At 42.6% G+C, this 26,137-nt stretch overlaps 1 protein-coding gene across 8 annotated transcripts in view; it reads left to right on the plus strand.

Annotated features, from left to right (window-relative positions):
- phactr4a (phosphatase and actin regulator 4a) overlaps nt 1-26,137 on the plus strand; it is a 211,364-nt gene that overhangs the window by 100,085 nt on the left and 85,142 nt on the right. Inside the window, exon 1 of one of the 8 annotated variants that reach the window (XM_060904805.1) lies at nt 21,804-22,081. The exons of 5 other annotated variants lie outside the window; for them this stretch is intronic. In XM_060904805.1, coding sequence (XP_060760788.1) covers nt 22,027-22,081 — 55 coding nt within the window. In that variant the 5' untranslated portion in view covers nt 21,804-22,026. Of the gene's footprint in view, nt 1-21,803; nt 22,082-26,137 lie in introns of those variants that run through there. 2 more of the 8 variants (XM_060904799.1, XM_060904806.1) reach the window with 2 other exon arrangements.

Genomic DNA, 26,137 nt, shown 5'->3' on the forward strand with positions numbered 1-26,137 from the left:
AAAGCCACGCGCCCTGAGGTCGTTCAGCTATTGGTCAGAGACGACACGCGCACAAAGCGTTAAGTTCAAAAGTAGTCATGGAGGCTTTCCATGCTGTTATTCTTTTTAATGTCATCAAAGCTATATGTTTTTTCCAGTTTTTACTGTTTTCACAATTGTGCGATTACTATGCTGTTGTACAAGTAATTTATCAACGACGACGACAAAGGGCAAGGCGGCTACGGAGGATAGCGCTGATGAGCGCACATCATGTTGTGACAGTTCTGGCTCTTCACGCAATAGATGAATTTCTTTTTTGCGTCGGTAGTACCGCCACTTTTTGAAAGAATGTCCCTGATTTTAATGTAGGTCTGACGGAGTTTCTTCACTTTTAGCCGACATTGTTCTGGGGAGCGCGTGAACCCCTTCTCCTTCATTTTCTCACTGAATACAGCAAACACGTCGCCATTTTTGTGTGTTCTCTCCAAAAGCTCAGATATGTGGACATCTGCCCATATATCCACAAGGGTACGCATTTCTTCCTCGGCCCACGTTTGCCCCCTGCTCGTTTTTTGTACTCTGTAGTCTAGCCTACCACTGGTCTGAATGACTGAACGACTGTTGTGAGGTTCCCTTGACAACCAAAACAGTGTTTGCACTTTGCGGTGGAGTGTCAAGACTCTGTTTCCCATAATGCTCGACAAACGACGGAAGCTCCCGAGGTACAAAAAAGCAAAACTGTCGGATTAGGTCCGGTCTGCTTTCACACCACCAAAAGATCCGCACCAGGGTTCCTTTGGTCCGGACCGAGTCCGACCTTGCAGCTCGGTCTCGGTCCGCTTGTTTGGTCTGGACCAGAGTTCGGTGGTTTGTATTCAGACCAACCCAAAAGGTCCGGACCAAGGGAAATTTGGTTCGTTTGGTCGTTTGGTCCGGACCAAACAACGTAGGTGTGAATACGCCATAAATCTCTAGATCTACTGAAGCTACGAGGATATAAATCACCAGGATTCTAATTTACTGGGTGAGAAGTATTATATATTTTTTTGAAAGGTTTATTCGCGCTACAAGTCCATGAAAGTTGGAATTGTTCGTGAAGGGCTTAGTTAGATTTTGGTAGCGTGACGCGCACAACAAGCAAAAGAAAAAACAAATTTTCTTCCGAATTTCCTTGCTTTATCAAAATTATTTTTTGATACATTAAAAGACTGTGTTTATAATATTTAAGCGATTTTTTTATTATAGAGAATATTTGATCAAAACTTTCAAAACAGCACTCAAAGTGATTTTTCACGGGTGTAAATGTTACGCGTGACGTCCATAATTACATTAAATTTTAAGAACTAAAATTATGTTAAAAATTCGAGATTTGTGCTATCATTCTGGGGTTTTGCTGAATAATACTTTAGGGAGTTCTCTTACAATGCTGAAAATTCAATGAGTTTTGGTGAAATTCTAGAAAAGTTATTTACATTTTAACGCGCCTGATGGCGATTGTGCTCACACAGCGTGCTACTCATCCTAGTGTTTCTTTTTGCTGATTATCATGATTACTGATGGCACCATACAACTTTTTTTTTCTTCTTGTTTTGTACCAAGACTGAAACATATCGACACCCAGCCAATATTTTAAGAACGACTAACCTTTAAAGTGCATATCACGGGTAAATTCAGGAGCAAGATCAATGTAATTCTCCTATTTTATATTAAACTACGAATTAAAATATTAACTATTTTATACGATATTATAAATCTCATCTCATCTCATTATCTCTAGCCGCTTTATCCTGTTCTACAGGGTTGCAGGCAAGCTGGAGCCTATCCCAGCTGACTACGGGCGAAAGGCGGGGTACACCCTGGACAAGTCGCCAGGTCATCACAGGGCTGACACATAGACACAGACAACCATTCACACTCACATTCACACCTACGGTCAATTTAGAGTCACCAGTTAACCTAACCTGCATGTCTTTGGACTGTGGGGGAAACCGGAGCACCCGGAGGAAACCCACGCGGACACGGGGAGAACATGCAAACTCCGCACAGAAAGGCCCTCGCCGGCCCCGGGGCTCGAACCCAGGACCTTCTTGCTGTGAGGCGACAGCGCTAACCACTACACCACCGTGCCGCCCGATATTATAAATATCGTATAAAATATTATCGTATTATAAATTAAAATACGAATTTTTGGGTTCACACTACAAATTGATTATAATTTACAATGAAATGTCAGAAGATTCAAGACAAACACGCTTAAAGTTTTATACCCAAGAAAACAGTAGCACACGCAGGTCAGTTCCATGTCGAGAAAAAAGTACGAGGGGCCAAAGATGTTCCAGTTGGATACAATTTACTGGCGCTCATAGGTACTGTAATGGAGACGACGGTTTTCTGCGATCGCGGTAAACGGAAAACACAGAATCCTGTATTTGAAACGTAATGTCCAAAAATTTCATTCATGTGCACAAATTAAAACTAAATATCAGATTGTATCAAATAAGCCAGTATGGTGTCGGACTTTGCCTTTAAAGTGCATATCACGGGTAAATTCAGGAGCGGGATCAGTGTAATTTTTCTATTTTATATTAAACTTTGGTCAAATATCTGTAACATTCTGTATTTTGTGCAATTTTTTTACCTTGCGCAATGCCAGAAAAATTCAGTTGAAATCGAGCCATTTGAGGCGAATTGGTCCGCCTCTGAAAAAACTTGGCATTTGGATTTCCAGGCAAACATTGATTTGCGTGACGTCGCGTGCGGGATGCCTCCCTCTGAATCCTACATCAGCGCTGGTTTATTTATGAGAAAATGACCTGGTGGTTTTCTGCAAATTTCTTCAACGTTATCGCGTAATTATTAAAATGGTTAACAGATGTATCGTAGGAGAGTGTAGCAACAGCAATCTTGATGGGATTAGTACTCATCGTTTCCCAAAAGACCGGACAATGAGAGAGAAACGGGAGCGCTTGGTCCACACAGGCTGTGCACTGAAACCGTGCAAAGCTCGCACAGCCTGCTGGCGCTTCCGCAGGTGACGTCATGAATCTGGCTCCAGACTCCCTTGGGATTTTTCCAGACGCGTTTTGTTATTTTATTTTTTTCTGCTCTAGACAGACGGCCTTGTGATATAAAATTACCCTTCTGGAGGAGTGTGTAAAGGGATATACTTTCATATAAATAAAAAACACAAAACTGGTCCAGAATATGCACTTTAAAATGTTGCGGGTTTTTAACTGAAGTACTTGTAGGCAAACAAGAAGCCCGAGTTATCTATAACCACCCCCCCCCCCCCCCCCCCAAAATATACTAACTCTATATTAAGTTTCAAGATATTATTTGTCACATTTTTCAAGTCCCGCTGCAGGAAACCAACCCGACCTCTTTACACTGACCTCAGCAGCCCATGGCATAAACCCACCGGACCTTGGTGAGCTAAAAATTAAAAACCTGGGAAATGAACATCTAGTGGATATAAAAAATCTACACATCCTGTTAAAATGAAAGTTTTTTCTGGTGTAAAAAAAAAAATGAGACTAAGATAAATGATTTCAAAACTTTCTCCACCTTTAATGTGACCTATAGCCTGTACAATTCAATTGAAAAACAAACAAATCTGTTCAGGGGAAAAACATAAAAAATAAAAAAAAGCGTACAATAAGCTGGTTGCACAAGTGTGCTCACCCTTAAACTAATACTAAAAATGGGCAAACGGAGTGGAAGTGAGTGACAGATTTTGACAAAAAAGTGGTCCAAGGATCCCAAGGACAACCGGTGAACCGGCGACAGGGTTCTGGGTCTCGAAGGTTCATTGATTCGCATGAGGCACGAATATGGAATCAGTTTTGTGCCAAAATGTTCATACAATACTTTTGCAATATCAAACAAAAACGACAAATCAAAATACAAAAAAAAAGTAAATTTTTTTAGACTGGCAAACAAATTATTCATGTAATCGTGCAAAATATCAGTCTATTACTCTTCAGAAACCTTTTATTTTTGTTCCACGTCTTTCTCAGTTTTGTTTGACGTAATTTATTTTGGTTGCGATTCCAGCTTTCTCGTTTGCGCTCCCTGACTTTTTGCTTGCAGTTTTGGCACAAACTTGACGTGTGGGCGGGCTGTCCAGGAATGCATTCCCATTGGCTAACTTGCGTTTGACTGACAGCTACGCTCAGCCGTTCCCTACTCGGATTCTGGCGGACTGTTTGACGAGTGACCGATCCATTGATGGTAAACAAGGATCGAGTGGACTTCAGTGGCGACTATGATACTGAATTAATTCAACAAAGTGTAAGTACGGGACAAATGCGTTGTAGGTATGTGTTGCAGTCGTACAAAATCCGAGTAGGAAATGGCCGCAACAGCCTCCGGGGGAATGGCTGAGCGTAGCTGTCAGTCAAACACAAGTTACCCAATGGGAATGCGTTCCTGGACAGCCCACCCACACGTGAAGTTTGTGCCAAAACTGCAAGCAAAAAGTCAGGGAGCGCAAACGAGAAAGCTGGAATCGCAACCAAAATAAATTATGCCAAACAAAACTGAGAAAGACGCGGAACAAAAATAAAAGGTTTCTGAAGAGTAATAGACTGATATTTTGCACGATTACATGAATAATTTGTTTGCCAGCCTAAAAAAATTGACTTTTTTTTTTTTTTGTATTTTGATTTGTCGTTTTTGTTTGATATTTCAAAAGTATTGTATGAACATTTTGGCACAAAATTGATTCCATACACGAAGGCGATCCCAAATGGTCCAATCCAGAAGAACAGAAGAGCTCCTGCAGCACAAACTGCTGAAAGAATGAATGCTGGCTAAAACAGAAAGGTGTCCACGTTAAGGTTTTCCAGCAGTTTGTGTTACAGGAGCTCTTCAGTGGGATTGGAGCATATGTTTCAAGAATAAAGCCGTAATACTGTGACACAATGCTGCAAGCAGGGTTAGTGTTTTGTGTTAAAACGAACGAGAACTCTCAGGGAGTGTTGGCCTTCAAGGCAGTCGATGGTGAGAAAGAGGGATGTAGACGAATCAGACTAATCAATGCCGAAGCAGTGGAACTCCGTTCCGGCGTATGGACTTGAATGATAAACTTCTGCCTAATGGGGAGTTAATGTGGTGTGTCACATCAGCGCTCTCGGTACAGCAGACGAGCCCCGGAGTTGTCTCTATTCCATGTTAACCAGCTCTAACGCTAATAATTATCTTCTGCTCAAGCACCTGAAGATTAAGTGTTTCATTAGTTGTAAATGCTGATGTGCACCGTTCTGTCATGGGATTGCAACGAGGACTTTGTTCCTCGACTTTAGTCTCGAAATCTTGTTTTATTTATTTTTTAAAACGGTGTTCGTAAAGTCTGTTTACGAATGCTAGGGATGCGTTAGTTAAAAACGCTCATCTACTGAGGCGCCTAGTAATCACAGGGGTCATGGAACCTTTTATTCAGGTTTACGGTGGGGCCATCCTTAAAAAAAATCCGTTTCCTGTCCACTGGGTGAGCAAAAAAATTTCAGTAGGGAGGGAGGGATTTTTTATTTTATATATATATATATATATACTGTATATATATTAGTGCTGTCAAAGTTAACGCGATCTCAATTTATCGCGATTTAAAAAAATTGTGCCGTTAACACAAATTCTAATTTGGCCCCGCGAGTCACCCGTAGTTCCTGTTGAGGCTTGTCGTGTGCTGCTTCAATAAGAGTACGTGTGAGTGATGGAGAAAGGCGTAGACATATAAACATCCTCGCCGCCATATTGGATGGGGCAAAGTGGAGATCCTTCAGCCGTCTCTGGTATAGCGTCTAGACAGCAGCCGAGAATAAAGATGCCTCATTCATGTGCTGCGTTTAACTGTACCAACAGGTTTACCGTCCATCCAAACGAGATCACATGGGATTACCTTTCACAGGTGAGACTGGAAAAATACTTTTCAATACTGTTCCTTCAGTCTTCAGTTTCCCAGCTCATCTCCACCGGGGGGGTGTAGAGTTATAAGCAGTGAGAATGAGATAATACACTGCCACACTATGATGAACGTTTTTGAACGTATGATAAATGTTTTTATTTTTATCATCTGTTTTTTTTCTTCTTTTATGGCGAATACTTCTCTTCAAAAGAAACTAATGAAGAGTAAAATAACTTTTTTTTTATTTTCACAGTGATATGCACTTTATTTTTCATCCCTTGGTTTTCTCATCTAATATGGAAGTTATGGATGTCAGTGGCTGTGACAAGACGTGTTATGCTCTGCAATAAAAAAAAAAAAACATTGGTACAAAGCAAGCCCATTCACTTTTTTATGCTGATAAGAGAATTACAATGGTTTTTCATGTGACAGAAATGTGCGATTAAATTGTGATTAATTGCGAGTTAACTATGACAGTCGCGACATTAATCGCGATTAAATATTTTAATCGCTTGACAGCACTAATATATATGGATGGATAAGAAATCGCAGTGCTGTGTTTGCTTTTTCTTTCAGTACTTTTTTATTACAAAAGCAGACACATTTAATAAAATATGACCGTTTAATCAACCGATTTCGTTGTGTAATTCGTTCTTTTTATTTGCTACAGACACAGTTTTTAATTCTGTCCAGCCAACCTGCATTAGTTCTGTAAACGCATTTTTTTTTTTTTTTTTTGTTCAGTTCCGTTCTCATTTTGAATAGATCTATTAGGTTCTCCTACAGATCTGTCAGGGTCATTAACAAAGTAGGTAATGAATTTCGCATAACAAAACTCAAAAGCTGTTTGTAACGTCTCGGATGGATCAAGATCAAACGAATTTTCCAGTAACGGTTTGTGACGGTCCGACACACTGACTTTTTGTAGTTCTAAATCAAGCGTTAGGCCTAGTTCGGATGAAATTACACTATTAAAATGATCACTGAATGATTTGTTTTTCTGAATCTTTGCTATTTTGTTGTTCGCTAGAATACCATTTTGCCATCAATTAAAATGACTCTGATTAACCCCAAATAAAGTTCAGACATTTACTCAGTTGCATCCTCCAGCAAAAGCCAGGGTTCACAGAGAGCTTACAAAGCATCACAGGGATCTCATTGTTGAAAGGTATCAGTCAGGAGAAGGGTACAAAAACATTTCCACGGCATTAGATATACCATGGATCACAGTGAAGACCGTCATCAAGAAGTGGAGAAAATATGGGACAACAGTGACATTACCGAGAACTGGACGTCCCTCCAAAATTGATGAAAAGACGAGACGAAAACTGGTCAGGGAGGCTGCCGAGAGGCCGACAGCAACACTGAAGGAGCTGCAGGAATTTCTGCCAAGTACTGCTTGTGTACTACATGTGACGACAATCTCCCATATTCTCCATATGTCTGGACTATGAGGTAGGGTCAAAGAAAAACATCCAGGCCTGGCTAAATTTTTACCAAAAAAAAAAACCCATCAACTCTCCCAAAAGCATTTGGAAAAATGTGTTATGGTCTGATGAAACCAAGATTGAACTTTTTGGCCACAATTCCAAAAGGTATGTTTGGTGCATAAACAACACTGCGCATCACCAAAAGAACACCATACCCACGGTGAAGCATGGTGGTGGCAGCATCATGTTTTGGGGTTGTTTTTCTTCAGCTGGAACAGGGGCTTTAGTTAAGGTGGAGAGAATTATGAACAGTTCTAAATACCAGTCAATTTTGGCCCCAAACCTTCAGGTGTCTGCTAGAAAGCTGAAGATGAAGAGGAATTTCATCTTTCAGCATGACAATGACCCCAAAAAAAGTTTTGGAACGGCCCAGCCAGAGCCCAGACCTAAATCCAACTGAAAATCTGTGCGGTGACCTGAAGAGGGCTGTGCACAAGAGATGCCCTCGCAATCTGACAGATTTGGAGCACTTTTGTAAGGAAGAGTGGGCAAATATCGCCAAGTCTAGCTGTGGCAGGCTGATAGACTCTGACCCAAAAAGACTGAATGCTGTAATTAAATCAAAAGGTGCTTCAACAAAGTATTAATTTAAGGGTGCGCACACTTATGCAACCAGCTTATTGTACGTTTTTAAATTTTTTTTTTATTTTTATGTTTTTCCCCCGAACAGATTTGTTTGTTTTCCAATTGAATTCTACAGGTTATAGGTCACATTAAAGGTGGGAAAAGTTTTTTTACATCAGAAAAACCGATCATTTTAATGGGGTGTGTAGACTTTTTATATCCACTGTTTGTTTATTTCCCCGGTTTAAATGGTGACCATGGAAGGCACACACGCGTGTCTATGTTCCTGCTTATTCTCATTCATCACCTGAAGGCCCTGGTCACACTGCAGCTGGCGATGGGTTTGCGAATACTCGGCGATGAGAAATTTCATCATCGCGACTGTTGAGTGATGTGAATCTGTGTACGATGCGAATGTTCTCCGAGCTTCGCGAGTTGCTCGTCAGTGTGTCTTCTACCTCACGAGTAGCCAAAAACGTCGCAGTGATGTTTTCATCAGCAAACTAAGCAGTGAATACTCACAGATGGGTTTGGGAATACTTCCCGAAGCTTGGGGAAGCATCGCCACTGAATGCTTCATTTTTATCAATAACCCATCGTGAGCGGCGTTAGCTCATTTTCAGTAATATGCATTAGCTTGGCTACGTTAGTTACCTTGGATGGCGTAGAGAAGAGCAGGTCTGGTCTTGTTTCACTTTGTTTCCTTGCTGAATCCCCCTTGAGCTGTTTATTTTACTCCCTGAGCATCTTCCGGAGATGTTTTTCCTCACCAAGCCAACATTTCATCCAGATATATATATATATATTTTTTTTAAAATCCACTTGCCAGTTTTGTCCGAAGATGCAGTAGTTTGTTGTGAAATAAGTCCTGATCGCTGTTATGCCATCTGGTGATTAGTGTAGCAGCGTATACCGTAGTAAACTCGCGTCACATCATGCCATGCTGTATGAGATGTTGGTCTCGGTCTCGGAACAGTTTTACGATTTCTGTTGACGGTTATTAAATGAACATGATGTATCAGACTGATAGCAGGATTGGGATCAGTGTAGTGATTTTATACAGTGGAATTTAGTTTTTTGGTTTTGGGCCAAGAATCAGCACCAAACCTGTTGGGGGGGCAAACAAATAAATAAATAAGATTGTGTTGTCTTATAAATGCGATGGCGTAACAGGGCCATTGTAGGTTTAAAAAGAAAAGGCGCCGAGGCACGGGGAAATATTCTGAAGGAGGGGGGCAGAAGAAAACTCAGAATTTCCGAGCTTGAAATTGTCCATTTTCAAGAAGAAGAAAAAAAAAAAACCCTGGTATTCTTCAAAATTATAAAGTCATAAATTTGTGAGGGGGAAAAATCTAAGAAATTCTGAGGGGAAAAAACTCAAATTCTGAGATTAAAAAAAGGAAGTAATTCTATGTTTAAAAAGTCAGCGTCCAGCTTCCCAGCTGCAGTGCATTCTGAGAAATGTTGTTGATCCAACCTTCAAAACTGAAGTGATCTGGTTCCTACACACACACACACACACAAAAAAAAAATCCTTTTTTTTCCCTCATAGTAAATTTGTGACTTTTTAATCTCCTGAATTTTTTTTTCTAATCATAGAACTTCAGCCTTTTTTTTTTTTGACTTGCAAATTTCTGACTTTATAATCTTGGAGAATATCTGCCTTTTTTTTCTTTTCTCGTAAACGTATGACTTTAAAGCTGTCCTGCCTTTCAGATTTTTCAAGTGTAGGTCAGAAAAAGAATTTTCCCCGACACCTGATTATTTTTGTTCAGTGGACCGAAAGCTACCGAATTCGAATCACAGGCTTCCAATTTTATTCTTCTTATTATTTTTTTAAACAATATGTTTATTAATTTCTTTAACAATACACAGAGAAAAACAAACAACCACACACAAAAATAAGAAAAAACACTAAGCTAGACTACAACTCGGCTCACAGACACAAAAGAGAAAAAAAAAAGACAGATGATCCAAAAATTATATAGATACAACGATAAATGACGGGTAGTTAAACACCCCACACGTTCCAGTCCTATGTAAATCCTCGTGCAAATATGGTTGAAATATTCAGCACAATGTATAACATAAAAGGCTCCCATATTCTATGAAAGATGTCATCCTTATCGTGCAGCATACTGTACATGTCAAGTAGTCAAGGGATATATAGTGCTGAGCGTAAATGAGTGCACCCCCTTTGAAAAGTAACATTTTAAACAATATCTCAATGAACACAAACAATTTCCAAAATGTTGACAAGACAAAGTTTAATATAACATCTGTTTAACTTATAACGTGAAAGTAAGGTTAATAATATAAACTTAGATTACACATTTTTCAGTTTTACTCAAATTAGGGTGGTACAAAAATGAGTACACCCCACAACAAAAACTACTGCATCTAGTACTTTGTATGGCCTCCATGATTTTTAATGACAGCACCAAGTCTTCTAGGCATGGAATGAACAAGTTGGCGACATTTTGCAACATCAATCTTTTTCCATTCTTCAACAATGAACTCTTTTAGTGACTGGATGCTGGATGGAGAGTGATGCTCAACTTGTCTCTTCAGAATTCCCTAAAGAAAATAATTTCTTTCCACCACAAAGGTGAAGGCTACAAGAAGATCAGCAAAGCTTTCCTTATCAGTCAGAATACTGTAGCAAAAGTGGTACAAAAATTTAAGAAAGATGGAACTGCAACCATCTCACAGAGACGTCCAGGTCGTCCATGGAAGTTAACACCTCGACAGGAGCGTCTTCTGATGAGAAGGGTTGAAGAAAATCGGCATGCAAGTTCACTGCAGTTATCTAAAGAAGTAGAAAGCCAAACTGGGGTGACTATTTCCCGTGACACAATACGGCGTACGCTGCAGAGGAATGGCATGCATGGATGCCATCCACGAAAGAAGCCTCTCCTAAAGCCCAGGCACAAAAAAGCCCGCCTAGAGTTTGCCAGGGCCCATGCTGACAAAGATGAAGACTACTGGGACTCTATACTCTGGAGTGATGAGACCAAGATAAATGTTTTTGGAACTGATGGCTTCAAAACAGCATGGCGTTGCAAAAGTGAGGAATACAAAGAAAAATGCATGGTGCCTACAGTGAAACATGGTGGTGGCAGTGTCCTTATGTGGGGCTGCATGAGTGCTGCTGGTGTTGGGGAGCTGCATTTCATTGATGGCATCATGAATTCACAGATGTATTGCTCTATACTGAAAGAGAAGATGCTACCATCACTGCGTCCCCTTGGTCGTCGTGCACTTTTCCAACATGACTCTAAACACACATCTAAGGCCACTGTTGGATTTCTGAAGAAGAACAGGGTGAAAGTGATTCAGTGGCCAAGTATGTCTCCTGATCTGAACCCAATCGAACACCTATGGGGAATTCTGAAGAGACGAGTTGAGCATCACTCTCCATCCAGCATCCAGTCACTAAAAGAGGTCGTTGTTGAAGAATGGAAAAAGATTGATGTTGCAAAATGCCGCCAACTTGTTCATTCCATGCCTAGAAGACTTGGTGCTGTTATTAAAAATCATGGAGGCCATACAAAGTACTAGATGTAGTAGTTTTTGTTGTGGGGTGTACTCATTTACGCTCAGCACTGTATATTCTATTCTAACATTATGCCATTGCGTTTTAGAGGGATCTTTATCTGTTATCCAGTTTAAAAGGATACATTTTCTAGCACAGAAAGTTAACATGTACAATTTCTTCCCATATTTATCAACAATTAAGCCATTTGATATCCCAAGCAACGTGTACAGTGGCTCACATACCCGTAGCAAATTCTTACTTATCTCCTGCCCCACCATGTGCCAGAACTTTTGTATTTTCTTGCAGGACCATAAGCAATGAGTTAGACTGCCTATCTCTACTTTGCATTTAGGGCATAAAGGAGAAAGATCAGCATTAAATTTGTGTCATTGGGATGGAGATATATGAACTTGGTGTAAAATTTTCAGCTGCATTGCTTCGACTCTGTTACAAATATTCAAGGTTCTCCCATTTTCCCATGCCTCGTCCCATTCGTCATCTGAAATCTCTTGATTCAGTTCCCGTTCCCATGTTTCCTTTAAGTGCAATGGCATATTGCTTTCAGCAGTCCATCGAAGAAACCTATGGAATGGCCTATTCGTAGTGAGAAAAGATACCGTTCTATGCATGAAATGCTTTGGTTAGAGAGAATTGTGGTATCTTTTTTTTATGAAGTCCCTTATTTGTAGGTAACGAAAAAACTCCCGTTTATGAATACCATATTTCTCAGGCAACCATCTGAAGGACATCAAAGTAGGTCCGTCCATCAAATCACATAACCTGGAAAGCCCTTTACTGGCCCAAAACTGAAAAGCAGGATCTAATGTCCCTGGCAAAAAAAATCAGAGTTGTCACATATACCCCTTTTCCACCAAATCAGTTCCAGGGCTGGTTCGGGGCCAGTGCTGGTGCCTGGTTCACAACTCGTTCAACTTGCGAGCCAGCTGAGAACCAGTTTGCTTTTCCATAGCTCGCGGTGCTAAGGGAAGCCACGTCATTACGTCGCTGTATACGTCAGTTACGTTTGCATAAACCTTGGCGCGAATATCGAAGCAAAAACAACACGGAAGAAGCAGCAGCAACAACAATAATAATGGATGACTTCGTGTTTGTACATCTGCTGCTTCTCGTCACTTAAAAATGGCGACCTTTCGCGGTCTTGTTATTGTTGTTGGTCTTAACAACTCCGCCCCCCGCTGACGTAAGCGGTTCTTTCCTCTGGCCCAGCAAAGAGTTGGTGCTAGCCTGGAACCGGTTTTTCTGGCCCCAGAGCCAGTTCTTTGTCAGTGGAAACAGAAAACCCGGTTCCAAACTAAGCACTGGCCCCGAACCAGCCCTGGAACTGCTTTGGTGGAAAAGGGGCAATATTGGCGTGAACATGGATGTCAATTTACTTTTACCCTCTAATTTTCTAACAATGTGCCATGCTTTAACAGTACAAACCGTGATAGGATTTTGGCATATATTCATTAAAGATTTTGGCTCTCTTAGGTTAACTAGAGGTAGTTTGGACATGGAGCCTTCTATGTCTAACCACAGGGATGTCGGGTCCTTGTGGACCCAGTCTGTAATGAAGTGGAGGTGTGCACTCAGTTGGTATTTTCGAATATCGGGAAGGTCAAGACCACCATCTAGGGATGGAAGGCAAAGTGTTGCTAGCTGAATGCGAGGTTTCTTCCTAGCTGATATGAAGGAGCTGAACCAGCTATTCAAACTTTTTATGGTTTTATGTGGAAAAATACCTGGAAGCAGCCTGGGGAGGATATTCATTTTTAAAAGAGCCACACGGCCAAGCCAAAAAATAGGGAGGGGATTCCGTCTCTCCAAATCCAATCTAATGCGCTCAAGTAATGGAACAAAATTTGTTTTATACGTTCTGTTGAATTCAGGTGTGATATGTATTCCTAGGTAGACAAATCCTGTTGGGGACCACCTAAGTGGAAAAGGACAGGAGGTTTTAGGCTGGTCCATTAAGGCACCCAGGGGCATGGCCTCAGACTTATCATCTCATCTCATTATGTCCAGCCGCTTTATCCTGTTCTACAGGGTCTCAGGCAAGCTGGAGCCTATCCCAGCTGACTACGGGCGAAAGGCGGGGTACACCCTGGACAAGTCGCCAGGTCATCACAGGGCTGACACATAGACACAGACAACCATTCACACTCACATTCACACCTACGCTCAATTTAGAGTCACCAGTTAGCCTAACCTGCATGTCTTTGGACTGTGGGGAAAACCGGAGCACCCGGAGGAAACCCACGCGGACACGGGGAGAACATGCAAACTCCGCACAGAAAGGCCCTCGCCGGCCACGGGGCTCGAACCCGGACCTTCTTGCTGTGAGGCGACAGCGCTAACCACTACACCACCGTGCCGCCCAGGTATCTTCTTGTAGTTCTGAATGATACAATTTTTCATAAAACTTTTTAAATGTGTCGTTAGTAACTAGATTATCAAAATATTGCTTACCATTAATGTCTGTGATTGAAGGAATAACTTTGGAGTCAGATATTTTTTTTGTCAAGTAGACTAGGTATCTCCCTGCCTTATCACCATGTTCATATAGTCTTTGTTTGGCAAATCTAATTTTCCCTTCTGCATGTTGAGTTAATAAGGAGTCTAAAGCTGAGCGCAGGGCAGATATTTCTTTAATTTTCTCTGAAGAAGGAGCTTTAATGTATTGGATTTCAGCAGCTTCTCGGATTTCTCTTTGTTCAGCTTGTCTGCGCCTCTTACTGGACATGTAGGATATAACAAGACCGCTTGAAAAAGCCTTTGATTTTTCCCAAAGTAATGATGGGTCTTCTGTAGAGGCTGAGTTAATGGATCGAAAAGACTGAAATTCTTCTGTAAAATAAGAAATAAATTTGTGATCTGCAAGAATGAATGGGCTAAACCTCCAGTACCTAGTTTGAGGAACTGGATCTCTGAAATGATCTTGGATAAAAACTGGGGCCTGGTCGGATCCAACCACGCTACCAATAGAACTACAAGCAATTGACTGTAACAATACGTTTGGTGAGAAAAAGTAACCTATACTGTACGTGAATAACAATTATGGACTTTTGAGAAAAAAGTATACTCCTTTTCTGCTGGGTGCTGAGCTGTCCATACATCTACGTAATCCAAGTCTTCACAGAGGGCATTAACAAATCTAGACTGCGAAGTGGGCGTTTTGCCGACTGGAAACTTGTCCATATAAGGATTTAAGTGGCAGCTAAAGTCTCCTCCAATGAATGTACAACCCCGATTCCAAAAAAGTTGGGACAAAGTACAAATTGTAAATAAAAACAGAATGCAATGATGTGGAAGTTTCAAAATTCCATATTTTATTCAGAATAGAACATAGATGACATATCAAATGTTTAAACTGAGAAAATGTATCATTTAAAGAGAAAAATGAGGTGATTTTAAATTTCATGACAACAACACATCTCAAAGTTGGGACAAGGCCATGTTTAGCACTGTGAGACATCCCCTTTTCTCTTTACAACAGTCTGTAAACGTCTGGGGACTGAGGAGACAAGTTGCTCAAGTTTAGGGATAGGAATGTTCACCCATTCTTGTCTAATGTAGGATTCTAGTTGCTCAACTGTCTTAGGTCTTTTTTGTCCTATCTTCCGTTTTATGATGCGCCAAATGTTTTCTATGGGTGAAAGATCTGGACTGCAGGCTGGCCAGTTCAGTACCCGGACCCTTCTTCTACGCAGCCATGATGCTGTAGTTGATGCAGTATGTGGTTTGGCATTGTCATGTTGGAAAATGCAAGGTCTTCCCTGAAAGAGACGTCGTCTGGATGGGAGCATATGTTGCTCTAGAACCTGGATATACCTTTCAGCATTGATGGTGTCTTTCCAGATGTGTAAGCTGCCCATGCCACACGCACTAATGCAACCCCATACCATCAGAGATGCAGGCTTCTGAACTGAGCGCTGATAACAACTTGGGTCGTCCTTCTCCTCTTTAGTCCGAATGACACGGCGTCCCTGATTTCCATAAAGAACTTCACATTTTGATTCGTCTGACCACAGAACAGTTTTCCACTTTGCCACAGTCCATTTTAAATGAGCCTTGGCCCAGAGAAGACGTCTGCGCTTCTGGATCTTGTTTAGATACGGCTTCTTCTTTGAACTATAGAGTTTTAGCTGGCAACGGCGGATGGCACGGTGAATTGTGTTCACAGATAATGTTCTCTGGAAATATTCCTGAGCCCATTTTGTGATTTCCAATACAGAAGCATGCCTGTATGTGATGCAGTGCCGTCTAAGGGCCCGAAGATCACGGGCACCCAGTATGGTTTTCCGGCCTTGACCCTTACGCACAGAGATTCTTCCAGATTCTCTGAATCTTTTGATGATATTATGCACTGTAGATGATGATATGTTCAAACTCTTTGCAATTTTACACTGTCGAACTCCTTTCTGATATTGCTCCACTATTTGTCGGCGCAGAATTAGGGGGATTGGTGATCCTCTTCCCATCTTTACTTCTGAGAGCCGCTGCCACGCCAAGATGCTCTTTTTATACCCAGTCATGTTAATGACCTATTGCCAATTGACCTAATGAGTTGCAATTTGTTCCTCCAGCTGTTCCTTTTTTGTACCTTTAACTTTTCCAGCCTCTTATTGCCCCTGTCCCAACTTTTTTGAGATGTGTTGCTGTCATGAAATTTAAAATGAGCCAATATTTGGCATGAAATTTCAAAATGTCTCACTTTCGACATTTGATATGTTGTCTATGTTCTGTTGTGAATACAATATCAGTTTTTGAGATTTGTAAATTATTGCATTCCGTTTTTATTTACAATTTGTACTTTGTCCCAACTTTTTTTGAATCGGGGTTGTAAATAGCAGACAATAAACGCAAGTGTAATCAGCACTTTAGAACAGAAATTCGTTTCAAAGAGCTACACGGAAGAGAAGGGAGCGTGTACTTTACTAACTCAGGCATGGTCTGGGAGTGTCGTGGCGAACACCGCGGCCTCACCGCCCCAGTTTGATCCTGAGCTCGGGTGATCACATGGCGTTTAGTTTAATTCCAGGGGTTTGAATATACATGATCCATCATCACATCACGTTGGCTGGACAAACCTTCATTTGTATACGAACCATGTTGGGTATATAACGATATATCATGGATGACTTTGCGATACAAATTTATGACGACTTGAATCACTGAAATTTTCAAAAAAGAATCACAATTATTATCTATGTAATCTTAGTTTTTATCCCCTACTGGCTGAAAGGTCCGAAGGGGGATTATGTCGTAGCGATGTCCGTTTGTCCGTCTATCTGTCCCGGGAAGCTTCTGGAATCACCTCCTCTCACAGTTTGTGGAGGAATTACGCCAAACTTGGTAAAAGGCCTTGTTATATATTGGTAGTACGCATATTATTTTGTTCAGTTTGGTCGCATTTTACCAGAGTTACAGCCCTTGATTAGCAACCTTGTACTTTGACGATTTCATGAAGGTGTGATCGCCTTCTGACATCAACTCCTCTCACAATTTTTGGACGGATTTTCGAAGCTTGGCAAAAGGCCTTGTTATATGACGGTAATACAAATATTGCAATTTAATTTTGTTTGTGAAAATTTTCCCAGAGTTTTGACCCTTGATTAAATAACTTGTACTTTGACAATTTCATGAGGGTGGACGTTCTCCTGAAATCAACTCCTCTCACAGTTTGTGGAAGAATTTGACCAAACTTGGCAGATGGCTTTGTTATATGACAGTTATGCTGTGTTCACACTTATACCGGTACGAAAGTGGTATAACTGTATCGATACAAAGTATACCGGTACAGTTTAGTGCATCTGTCCACACTAGCGAGAAATGTTTGCGGTTTTCTTTCACGGTAGTTGAAATGCGCCTGCGCGAAATGTTTCCATGGTTACCGAGTAACTTCCTTCCGAGAATATGGCGGATGAAACAACGTGTGTGTGCTTTTTGTTGTCAATGTACAGTCTGTATTTCTGGTGGCATTTATTCAGTCGAATCGTATAAAACGCGCGAGGCAGTTGAGAAAGAAAGAAACAAAGAAAACGAATCTCCCTTTCTCCCCCCTCACTTTCTCCCTCTTCCCTTCTCTTCCCCTCCCTCCCTCCCTCCCTCCCCCCCTCCCTCCCCCTCTCCCTTTCTCCCCCCTTTCTTTGCTCTATGTAGCTCCACGGTCGTTTTGAGCCATTTTGACGTTTTATTTACAGCTGGAAAGCACGGGTGTATTGTATTGTATGAATAACCCGGAAGACGTAGGAATGGTTCATTGCGCTTGCGCATTATATTTGTATCGATACAGAGCCGCTTTATCTGTCCACACTACAGCGAAGCGCTACAGTACCGATACTGTACCGGTACGAAACCCATACATTTGTGGGTTTCATACCGATACAGTTATACTGCTACAGTACCGGTATAGTTGCTAGTGTGGACAGGTGTTGCAGTACAAAAGTAGTATCAAATCGGTACAAAATCCCTAGTGTGGACAGGGTAATATACGCATATTGAAATTTCGTTTAATTTGGGCAGATTTTCCCACAGTTATGCCCTTGATTATTAACAGACTTGTACAGTACTTTGTACCCCTCACAATTTTTATTATCCCCCACTGGCTGAAAGGCCCGAAGGCGGATTATGTCGTGGCGATGTCCGTCCATCCGTCCCGAGAAGGGTACTCACCTTCTGAAATCAACTCCTCTCAAAATTTTTGGAGGAATTTCATGAAACTTGACAGGATTCTTTTTTATATGTCGGCAATACGCAGATTGCAATTTTGTCCAATCGGGTCGCATTTTACCAGAGTTACGGCCGAGTTGCCAGCGGGGGAGATTGTGCTCTCCACCCTGCAGGTCGCCCGAAAGTTAGGGCTTTGTTTTAATCCTGGGGAGAACACTGTGCGAGAAACCTTTTTTTAAAGAAATTGGATGCAGCAGAAACAATATTCATCTGTTTGAACAGTCACAAAATATCATGGCGCCGCCTCACACGTTCCTGCTGGAGGGAAAAAACAGACGCTCTTTGGAGGAAATTCCTTGAGGAAAACTGCAGCTGTTTTCTTTCACTTTGCCAGTTCCTTTCCCGGCGCGCTGTGTTGATTCCGATACAGTGCCACCGCACTGGCGTAATGCCACAAATGCAGTTACAAATCACAGAAATGCATCTAATGCAGCGCTCGGTAGAAAACAGTATTTTCCGTTAAGACGCTCGTCAGGGTTTTGTTGAGATCTGCCATTTTAGAGATACTCTGACCCAGAATTTGGCCTGGAGCCTGACTGATGAATTACCGTGTCGATATTATTGCCTGATGTGAGCTAATTGTTATAAAAAGAAACCAGGGCGGCACGGTAGTGTAGTGGTTAGCGCTGTCGCCTCACAGCAAGAAGGTCCGGGTTCGAGCCCCGGGGCCGGCGAGGGCCTTTCTGTGTGGAGTTTGCATGTTCTCCCCGTGTCCGCGTGGGTTTCCTCCGGGTGCTCCGGTTTCCCCCACAGTCCAAAGACATGCAGGTTAGGCTAACTGGTGACTCTAAATTGAGCGTAGGTGTGAATGTGAGTGTGAATGGTTGTCTGTGTCTATGTGTCAGCCCTGTGATGACCTGGCGACTTGTCCAGGGTGTACCCCGCCTTACGCCCGTAGTCAGCTGGGATAGGCTCCAGCTCGCCTGCGACCCTGTAGAACAGGATAAAGCGGCTAGAGATAATGAGATGAGATGAAAAAGAAACCAAGAGACACAAGATGGATCCTTCAACGATGTCGTTGCGTAGTTTGTCCACCAGAGGGCACACTGCATCTTTTTCCTCAAGGATAGTGTGTGTGTTTTTTTTTTTTAAATATCGTGCACATATAGTTTCTCTTTGATATATGTGTGTATGGCAGGCCCATTCAACACACACTATTATTATAATTATTATACTCCAGCTCCGAAGGAGGGAGGGTATACTGGTTTACCTCCGTCCGTAACACCCTTTCTCTCAGCAACCACAAATCATAGCTACTTGATATTTGGTACTGAGCTTCAGCTTGGGGTTTTATACTGCGTTTACTGTTTTCACGTCTGTCGCACATCGACTTCATAAGAAGAAGAAACCTTTATTATTCGTCACATGCACACTTCAAGCACAGGGAAATTCATCCTCTGTATTTAACCCATTTGAAGCAGTGAACACATGCACACACACTCAGAGCAGTGGGCAGCCACACCAGAGCACCCGGGGAGCAGTCAGGGGTTCCGTACCTCGCTCAAGGGCACCTCAGCCCAAGGCCGCCCCATGTCAACCTAACTGCATGTCTTTGGACTGTGGGGGAAACCGGAGGAAACCCACGCGGACACGGGGAGAACATGCAAACTCCACACGGAAAGGCCTTCACCGGCCGCTGGGCTTGAACCCGGACCTTCTTGCTGTGAGGCGACCGTGCAGCCCATAATAAGTGTCTTATTCCTTCGATTGCTTGCGTTCTGATATAAGTGAGAGCGGGGGATATGTAAGTGAGCAGTAGCTCACAGTCAATCTTGTTTTTATTTATTAAACAAAAGAAATGATTAAGTTAATAAAGAATAGGAAAATAAATGTTGTGCGTTTTTTTTTTGTAATAATTTTTTTTTTCAAAAATATCATGGGAAAATCTAGCCTGGCAAGCCAGACTAAATGTGAATATTTAGTCTGGCCTCGATCCGTAGACATTTCCGAAGCGGGTAGGAGGAACAAACCGCTGTCTTTCAAACTGTCTCTGTGCGTATAGGCCAACGCTCTGACCAATCAGCGCAACAGTGACTGTGATGTAGTCAGAGCGACAGAAAGCAGTGGGGGAGGCCTTGAAATTAAATAATTTTTCAAAATGCGTATTAATTAATAAACAGGTTCTAGATATTAAGAAGTTTGGAGATAATGACCACAAGTTTGGAGTCTGTACCACATACACATTTTTTTCCAAGTGTTTTTCAAGGGTTTGCTTAAACTGTTTCTGAGAGTTTTTATTTAGTGGTGTTTGGTGAAATAATTTCCCTTAAATTTAAAATAACGGGAAAATAAGAAACAATCAAAAAGTAATGTTTCAAAGCTGTTTATTAATTCTTCGTACTGCACAAACTAGCCCCATCCTTTTGGCTACGAGCGGAGCCAGCTGGTAGATCAGACTTTTGCCAGAGCCGGTCGGCAAAACAGCGAAAACGTCCTTCTTGAAAAGGAATGAGCGGAGAGCCTCTTCCTGCTCATGTTTCAACGAAAACTCCAAGCCTAATTCTTCTAAAACTGATTCCAAAGCGGAGTCAAACGCGCGCTGTTCACTAGCCGTAGCCATCTTTCCTGTTGTGCTTTCTCCAGCGTCACGCAGCTTTGTCGTCACTCCTGCAAAAGCCCGCCCAAAGAATCCAAACAAAAACCTTGCGTTGTGATTGGCGGGCACGATTTGATGCCCAGGGTGTTTTTGTTTATATGGTGCGAGGCTAGACCCACCCGCTAGGCAAAAAATATTTTTGGCCGCTAGGCGGTTGGGTCTAGTTTACTAGGCTAGGGAAAATCAATTTGTGGACCTGATATTGCGAATTGAGCGAATCGGTGCATGCCTCCGGCCAATAAATCCTTGTCAGAATTGTAGATCCTCAAATATTGAAACCGGTGTTAAAAATCCTGTGTTGCTTGGGTTCTAATTTGGTCCTCGCCAAAGTCGCTTCGATCCTTGTGCTGATTTTTGCCCATTTTTTCCTACTTCCAACACATCATCTTCGAGAACTGCCTGATATATCCCGCCCCAAGAGATAATGCAGTGTGTGTGTGTGTGTAGACAAGGGCGTGAAAGAGGTCACGTGACACTTTTTATTCGGGCGTGCATAAATGTAAAAAAACAAAAAACAAGCAATTCTTGCCCACTGGCGCTTCTAGTAACTCATTTGCTGATTCGACATGTGATCTTGACGTCGCTATAAATGTCAAAGCAGCGCAGCAAAGTGACAGCTGCAGGAAAACGTTAAAAGCTTTACATCAGCTCATCAGAGTTTGAGAATGTGCCGTACTGCACAGGTCAAAGGGGAGGCACATTTCTCTCACACACCTGCCATTCGCTGCGCCTCTGGCTGTAATCAGATGCTTGTCTGATGTCACTTCCTGCCGCCTGCACATTCCACCTCACCAGCAGTTCATCTTGCAGCGAGCTCTTGGGTTACCTTGTCCATGTAGCGTGACGCGCGTCTCGAGGGTCCTTACGGCAACTTGACATTTATTTTCATGGCTGGTTTGCTCCGATGTGGCACTTCAGGACTGAAAAGAAATTTAGCACCGGAATGACAGGCATCCAAGCCCGCTGGAATACCTCAGGCTTGCGGCGTAACTTATTTACCAAGTCAGAGGTGCTCTGAGGGAGGGGCCAACACGGAGAGAGAGAGAAACTCGGACTGTGCATGAAGGAAGGAAGGAAGGATAAGGAGACAAACGGAGGACGGCGAGTAAGCCAGGCTGGCTTGGGTTACTCTTTCGGTTCGTTCACTGACTAGAGGAAAAGAAGCAGGACTGTTTTTGTTTTTTGAACCCCTCCCTCCCTCCCTCCCTGCTTTGGGCCTGGGAGCATGGGGCAGGGAGAGAGTGCTCAGGCTCACACACACCACTCCACTCCTAATACAGGTGAGAACACACACACACACACACACACGGAATGGCTCACCGACGTCGCGAAACGTAGTATCCATGTTTTATTTCGGATCCGCTCCATCCAGCTGTGCTCCTGCACACTTGTCCATCAAATATCTTCTCAAGGAGTCGTTTATATCTCATGATTCTAAAGATTACGCTCTTGTCTTTCTGTCGCATACAGAGCAATAATACAAATAAACCCACTCCGTTTTCTCAGTAATGATTAACGTTTGCTTTATTGTCGGTGACGCACAATAAATCAGGTTTCATTTCTCTTCCTCAAAACTGTATGGATATAACTTGTGTGTGTGTGTGTGTGTGTGTGTGTGTGTGTGTGTGTATATATTAGGGTGCATCAGTTGCCCCCTAAAAATGAAAAGTTCCTCCGATCATGATGCATTTTTGTTTTTATGTTCCTTTTGGTAAGAAAACACACTGGGTGAAATATTTTGACACAATTCAAAAGTTTAATGGTGGCACCAGGAGCTCAAAGTTATGGAAACAGCTGCTATTTTATGACTTTTATGACAAAATTTCCATCACTTTTCATGAAACATTATGGCACCTTATAGAACAGTGGTTCTCAAACTTTTTTCACCAAGTACCACCTCAGAAAATACTTGGCTCTCCAAGTACCACCATAATGACCAACATTAAAATACAGTAGCGTAGTAGGCCTAAGTATTCATTAAAAACAAGGTGGAGGTTTTATTTAACAAGTATATTTAATATTGTTGGCCACTGTAACATTACACACAGTACTTTGAACAGTAACACTGTGTTTAAATATAGGAAAATAAAACATTGTACTTAAATAATGAATCAAATAAATTAGCCAAATCTGCAACATCTGTATTCTCATCAAGCTGTATGGTAAAATATCTACTGTTATTAAGAACATCAGCGCTCAGTCAGTGTCTTTTTAACATCGTCAGCCATGTCGTTTATGGCCCTTTTCCACTACCCTTTTTCAGCTCACTTCAGCTCGCTTCAGCTCACTTCAGCCCGACACGGCTCGCGTTTCGACTACCTTAGAGCAGCACGACTCAGCTCGCTTCAGTCCTGCTCAGCCCCCAAAACTCACACGGTTTTGGAGTAGGGCTGAAGCGAGCCAAACCGAGCCGAGTGGGGCTAGGGGTGTGAGCAGACACTCCCCTGTGCACTGATTGGTGAGGAGGAGTGTCCTCACATGCCCACACACGCCCCGCGAGCACTCTGGGATCTGTAAACACCGTAAACCCGGAAGAAGAAGAATTACGAATTACGAGAATTTCTGAAGCCTTATGCGCCTCGCCTCATCTATACGCTCTTGCCAGTATCTGTTGGCGTTGTCGGTGACAACAAGCCACAGCACCAAGACCAGCAACACTAACGACTCCATGTCCTCCATGTTTATTGTTTACTATCCGGGTTGTGAGACTACCGCTTAAAAGATCACTGATGTCACTGTTTGCGCCGCCTAACGACATCACCTGACGTCGACCCACTTTCGCTAACTCCACCCAATGTGTCCACCCACTTCCAGCCAGCACGGTTCAGCGCGGTTGTAGTCGAAATGCAACTCCAACAGCCCCACTCAGCTCGACTCAGCCCAACTCAGCACGGCACGGCTCAGCCCGACTCAGCCGCGTTGGTAGTGGAAAAGCGGCATTATTCTCCTTGACACGGTGTCATTTGAAAGTGGCACCAAGTTTAACTCTCTGGCAGCTTTCTCTCCACACATGATGCGTGTCATCTCTTTGGCTAATGGCAAGCACAGCAGTTCCCCGACTGTGTGCGGCTTACCGGCTCTGGCGATCAGGAGGCTGGCACGATATGAAGCTTCCTGTGCTTTGGCTACGGGTGTACCATAGGACAGAATGGTGGACTTGGACTGCTTCAGTTCATCACGTTTTCGTAAAAAAAAAAATCCATTGGTTTGTCCCTTAGTGCTGTGTGTTTGGTTGTAAGATGCCGTTTGAGATGCGACGGTTTCATGGACTCATTGCTCAGAACGTCCCCGCATACAACACACTGCGGCCTGGGCAGCTCCTGTCCTGCTCCAAATGAATCCCAGTTTTATGTATTTTTCGTCATACTTCCTCCTCACTGGTTTCTGCCGTTTGCTAGCAGTTCTGGGGCTGGTTTTGCCACTGTCGTTAGCATCCGCGCTCGGCTCACGCACGTCCTCTTCAGTTCTCCCTCTCTCCTGATCCATGCTCCCATTCGCGGATTTAAGCCACAGCAGTAATTTTGTCATACTCATCATAATTAGCAAAGCCACCTCCACCTTTTCCCATCACAGCCTAGTCTACCAATGGCGGATAACCGTCTGTCAGCGGAACCGGTGGGAATGCGTACGTACGCTACGTATGGCTACCCAGAAGCGCTTGCAAACTTTTTTAAATTATTAACTTAATTTGTATCTCCTTTCATTTTCTTGTCATCGGTTGATAAGATATTTTCATCCATTCGGATATTATGGATAGTATTTCACTTTTTATTTTATTTTTTTAATTTTATTTATATTTAATTAAGTGATTCTTTGGCGTACCACTAGAATGGAGCCCGCGTACCACAGTTTGAGAATCACTGTAGTATACCAAATATCTTAGATCCACATTTTTAGTACATATTCTAAATATATTATCAAGCACAGTTTGAGTTTTAGCTGCTCATTGAATCATTGTTCAACTACTTTTAAACAATACAAATGTATTATGAATCACATTAATGCTTCTCAATCCCTTGCAAAGGTTCTTAACATGATCTCTGGGTCACAAGAAATCAATAAATGGAGTCCAACATTGTGATTCAAACCTTACGCGAAAACATAAAATAAGCGTTTTTTGGCAAAAAATGAACCTCATGGTGCCACCATTAGACTTTTGAATATGGTCAAAAAATTTTACAGAATGTCTTTATTGGCGAAAAGGAACACCCGAACAAAAACGCATCAGATTTTATGAAACTGAGGGCAACTGATGCACTAATCTCCATTAATGGTGACCAAGACCAATCAGCCATGAATTTAAAACCACTGACAGGTGAAGACGTGAATGACATTTGATTATCTCATCACAATGGCACCTGTCAAGGGGTGGGATATATTCGGCAGCAAGAGAACAGTCAGTTCTTGAAGTTGATGTGTTGGAAGCATGAAAAATGGGCAAGCGTACTGTACCGTAAGTGAGCGACTTGGACAAATTATGGTGGCGAGATGACTGGGTCTAAACTGGTACAGCTTATGAGGAGTTCCTGGTATGCGGTGGTTAGTACTGAACAAGAGTGGTCCAAGGATCCAAAGGACAACCAGTGAACCGGCGACAGGGTCCTGGGTCTCAAAGGCTCATTGATTCGCATGGGGCACGAAGGCTATCCCAAATAGTCCAGTCCAGAAGAACAGAAGAGCTCCTGTAGCACAAACTGCTGAAAAAGTTGTCAGCATTAAGGTTTCTCAGCAGTTTGTGCTCCAGGAGCTCTTCTGTTCTTCTGGACTGGACTATTTCGGATAGCCTTCGTGCCCCATGCGAATCAATGAGCCTTTGAGACCCAGGACCCTGTCGCCGGTTCACTGGTACCCCCTTTTCCACCAAATCAGTTCCAGGGCTGGTTTGGGGCCGGTGCTGGTTCACAACTCGTTCAACTTGCGAGCCAGCTGAGAACCAGTTTGCTTTTCCATGGCTCGCGGTGCTAAGGGGAGCCACGTCATTACATCGCTGTATACGTCAGTTACATCACTACGTTTGCATAAACCTTGGCGCGAATATCGAAGCAAAAACAACACGGAAGAAGCAGCAGCAGCAACAATAATAATAATAATGGATGACTTCGCATTTGTACAGCTGCTGCTTCTCGCCGCTTAAAAATGGCGATCTTTCGCGGTCTCATTATTGTTGTTGGTCTTAGGTCTTAACAACTCCCCCCCCCCGCTGACATAAGCGGTTCTTTCCTCTGGCCCAGCAGAGAGTTGGTGCTAGCCTGGAACCGGTTTTTCTGGCCCCAGAGCCAGTTCTTTGTCAGTGGAAACAGAAAACCCGGTTCCAAACTAAGCACTGGCCCCAAACC

This window comes from Neoarius graeffei, chromosome 22, assembly GCF_027579695.1.
Source record: "Neoarius graeffei isolate fNeoGra1 chromosome 22, fNeoGra1.pri, whole genome shotgun sequence".
Lineage (NCBI taxonomy): Eukaryota > Metazoa > Chordata > Actinopteri > Siluriformes > Ariidae > Neoarius > Neoarius graeffei.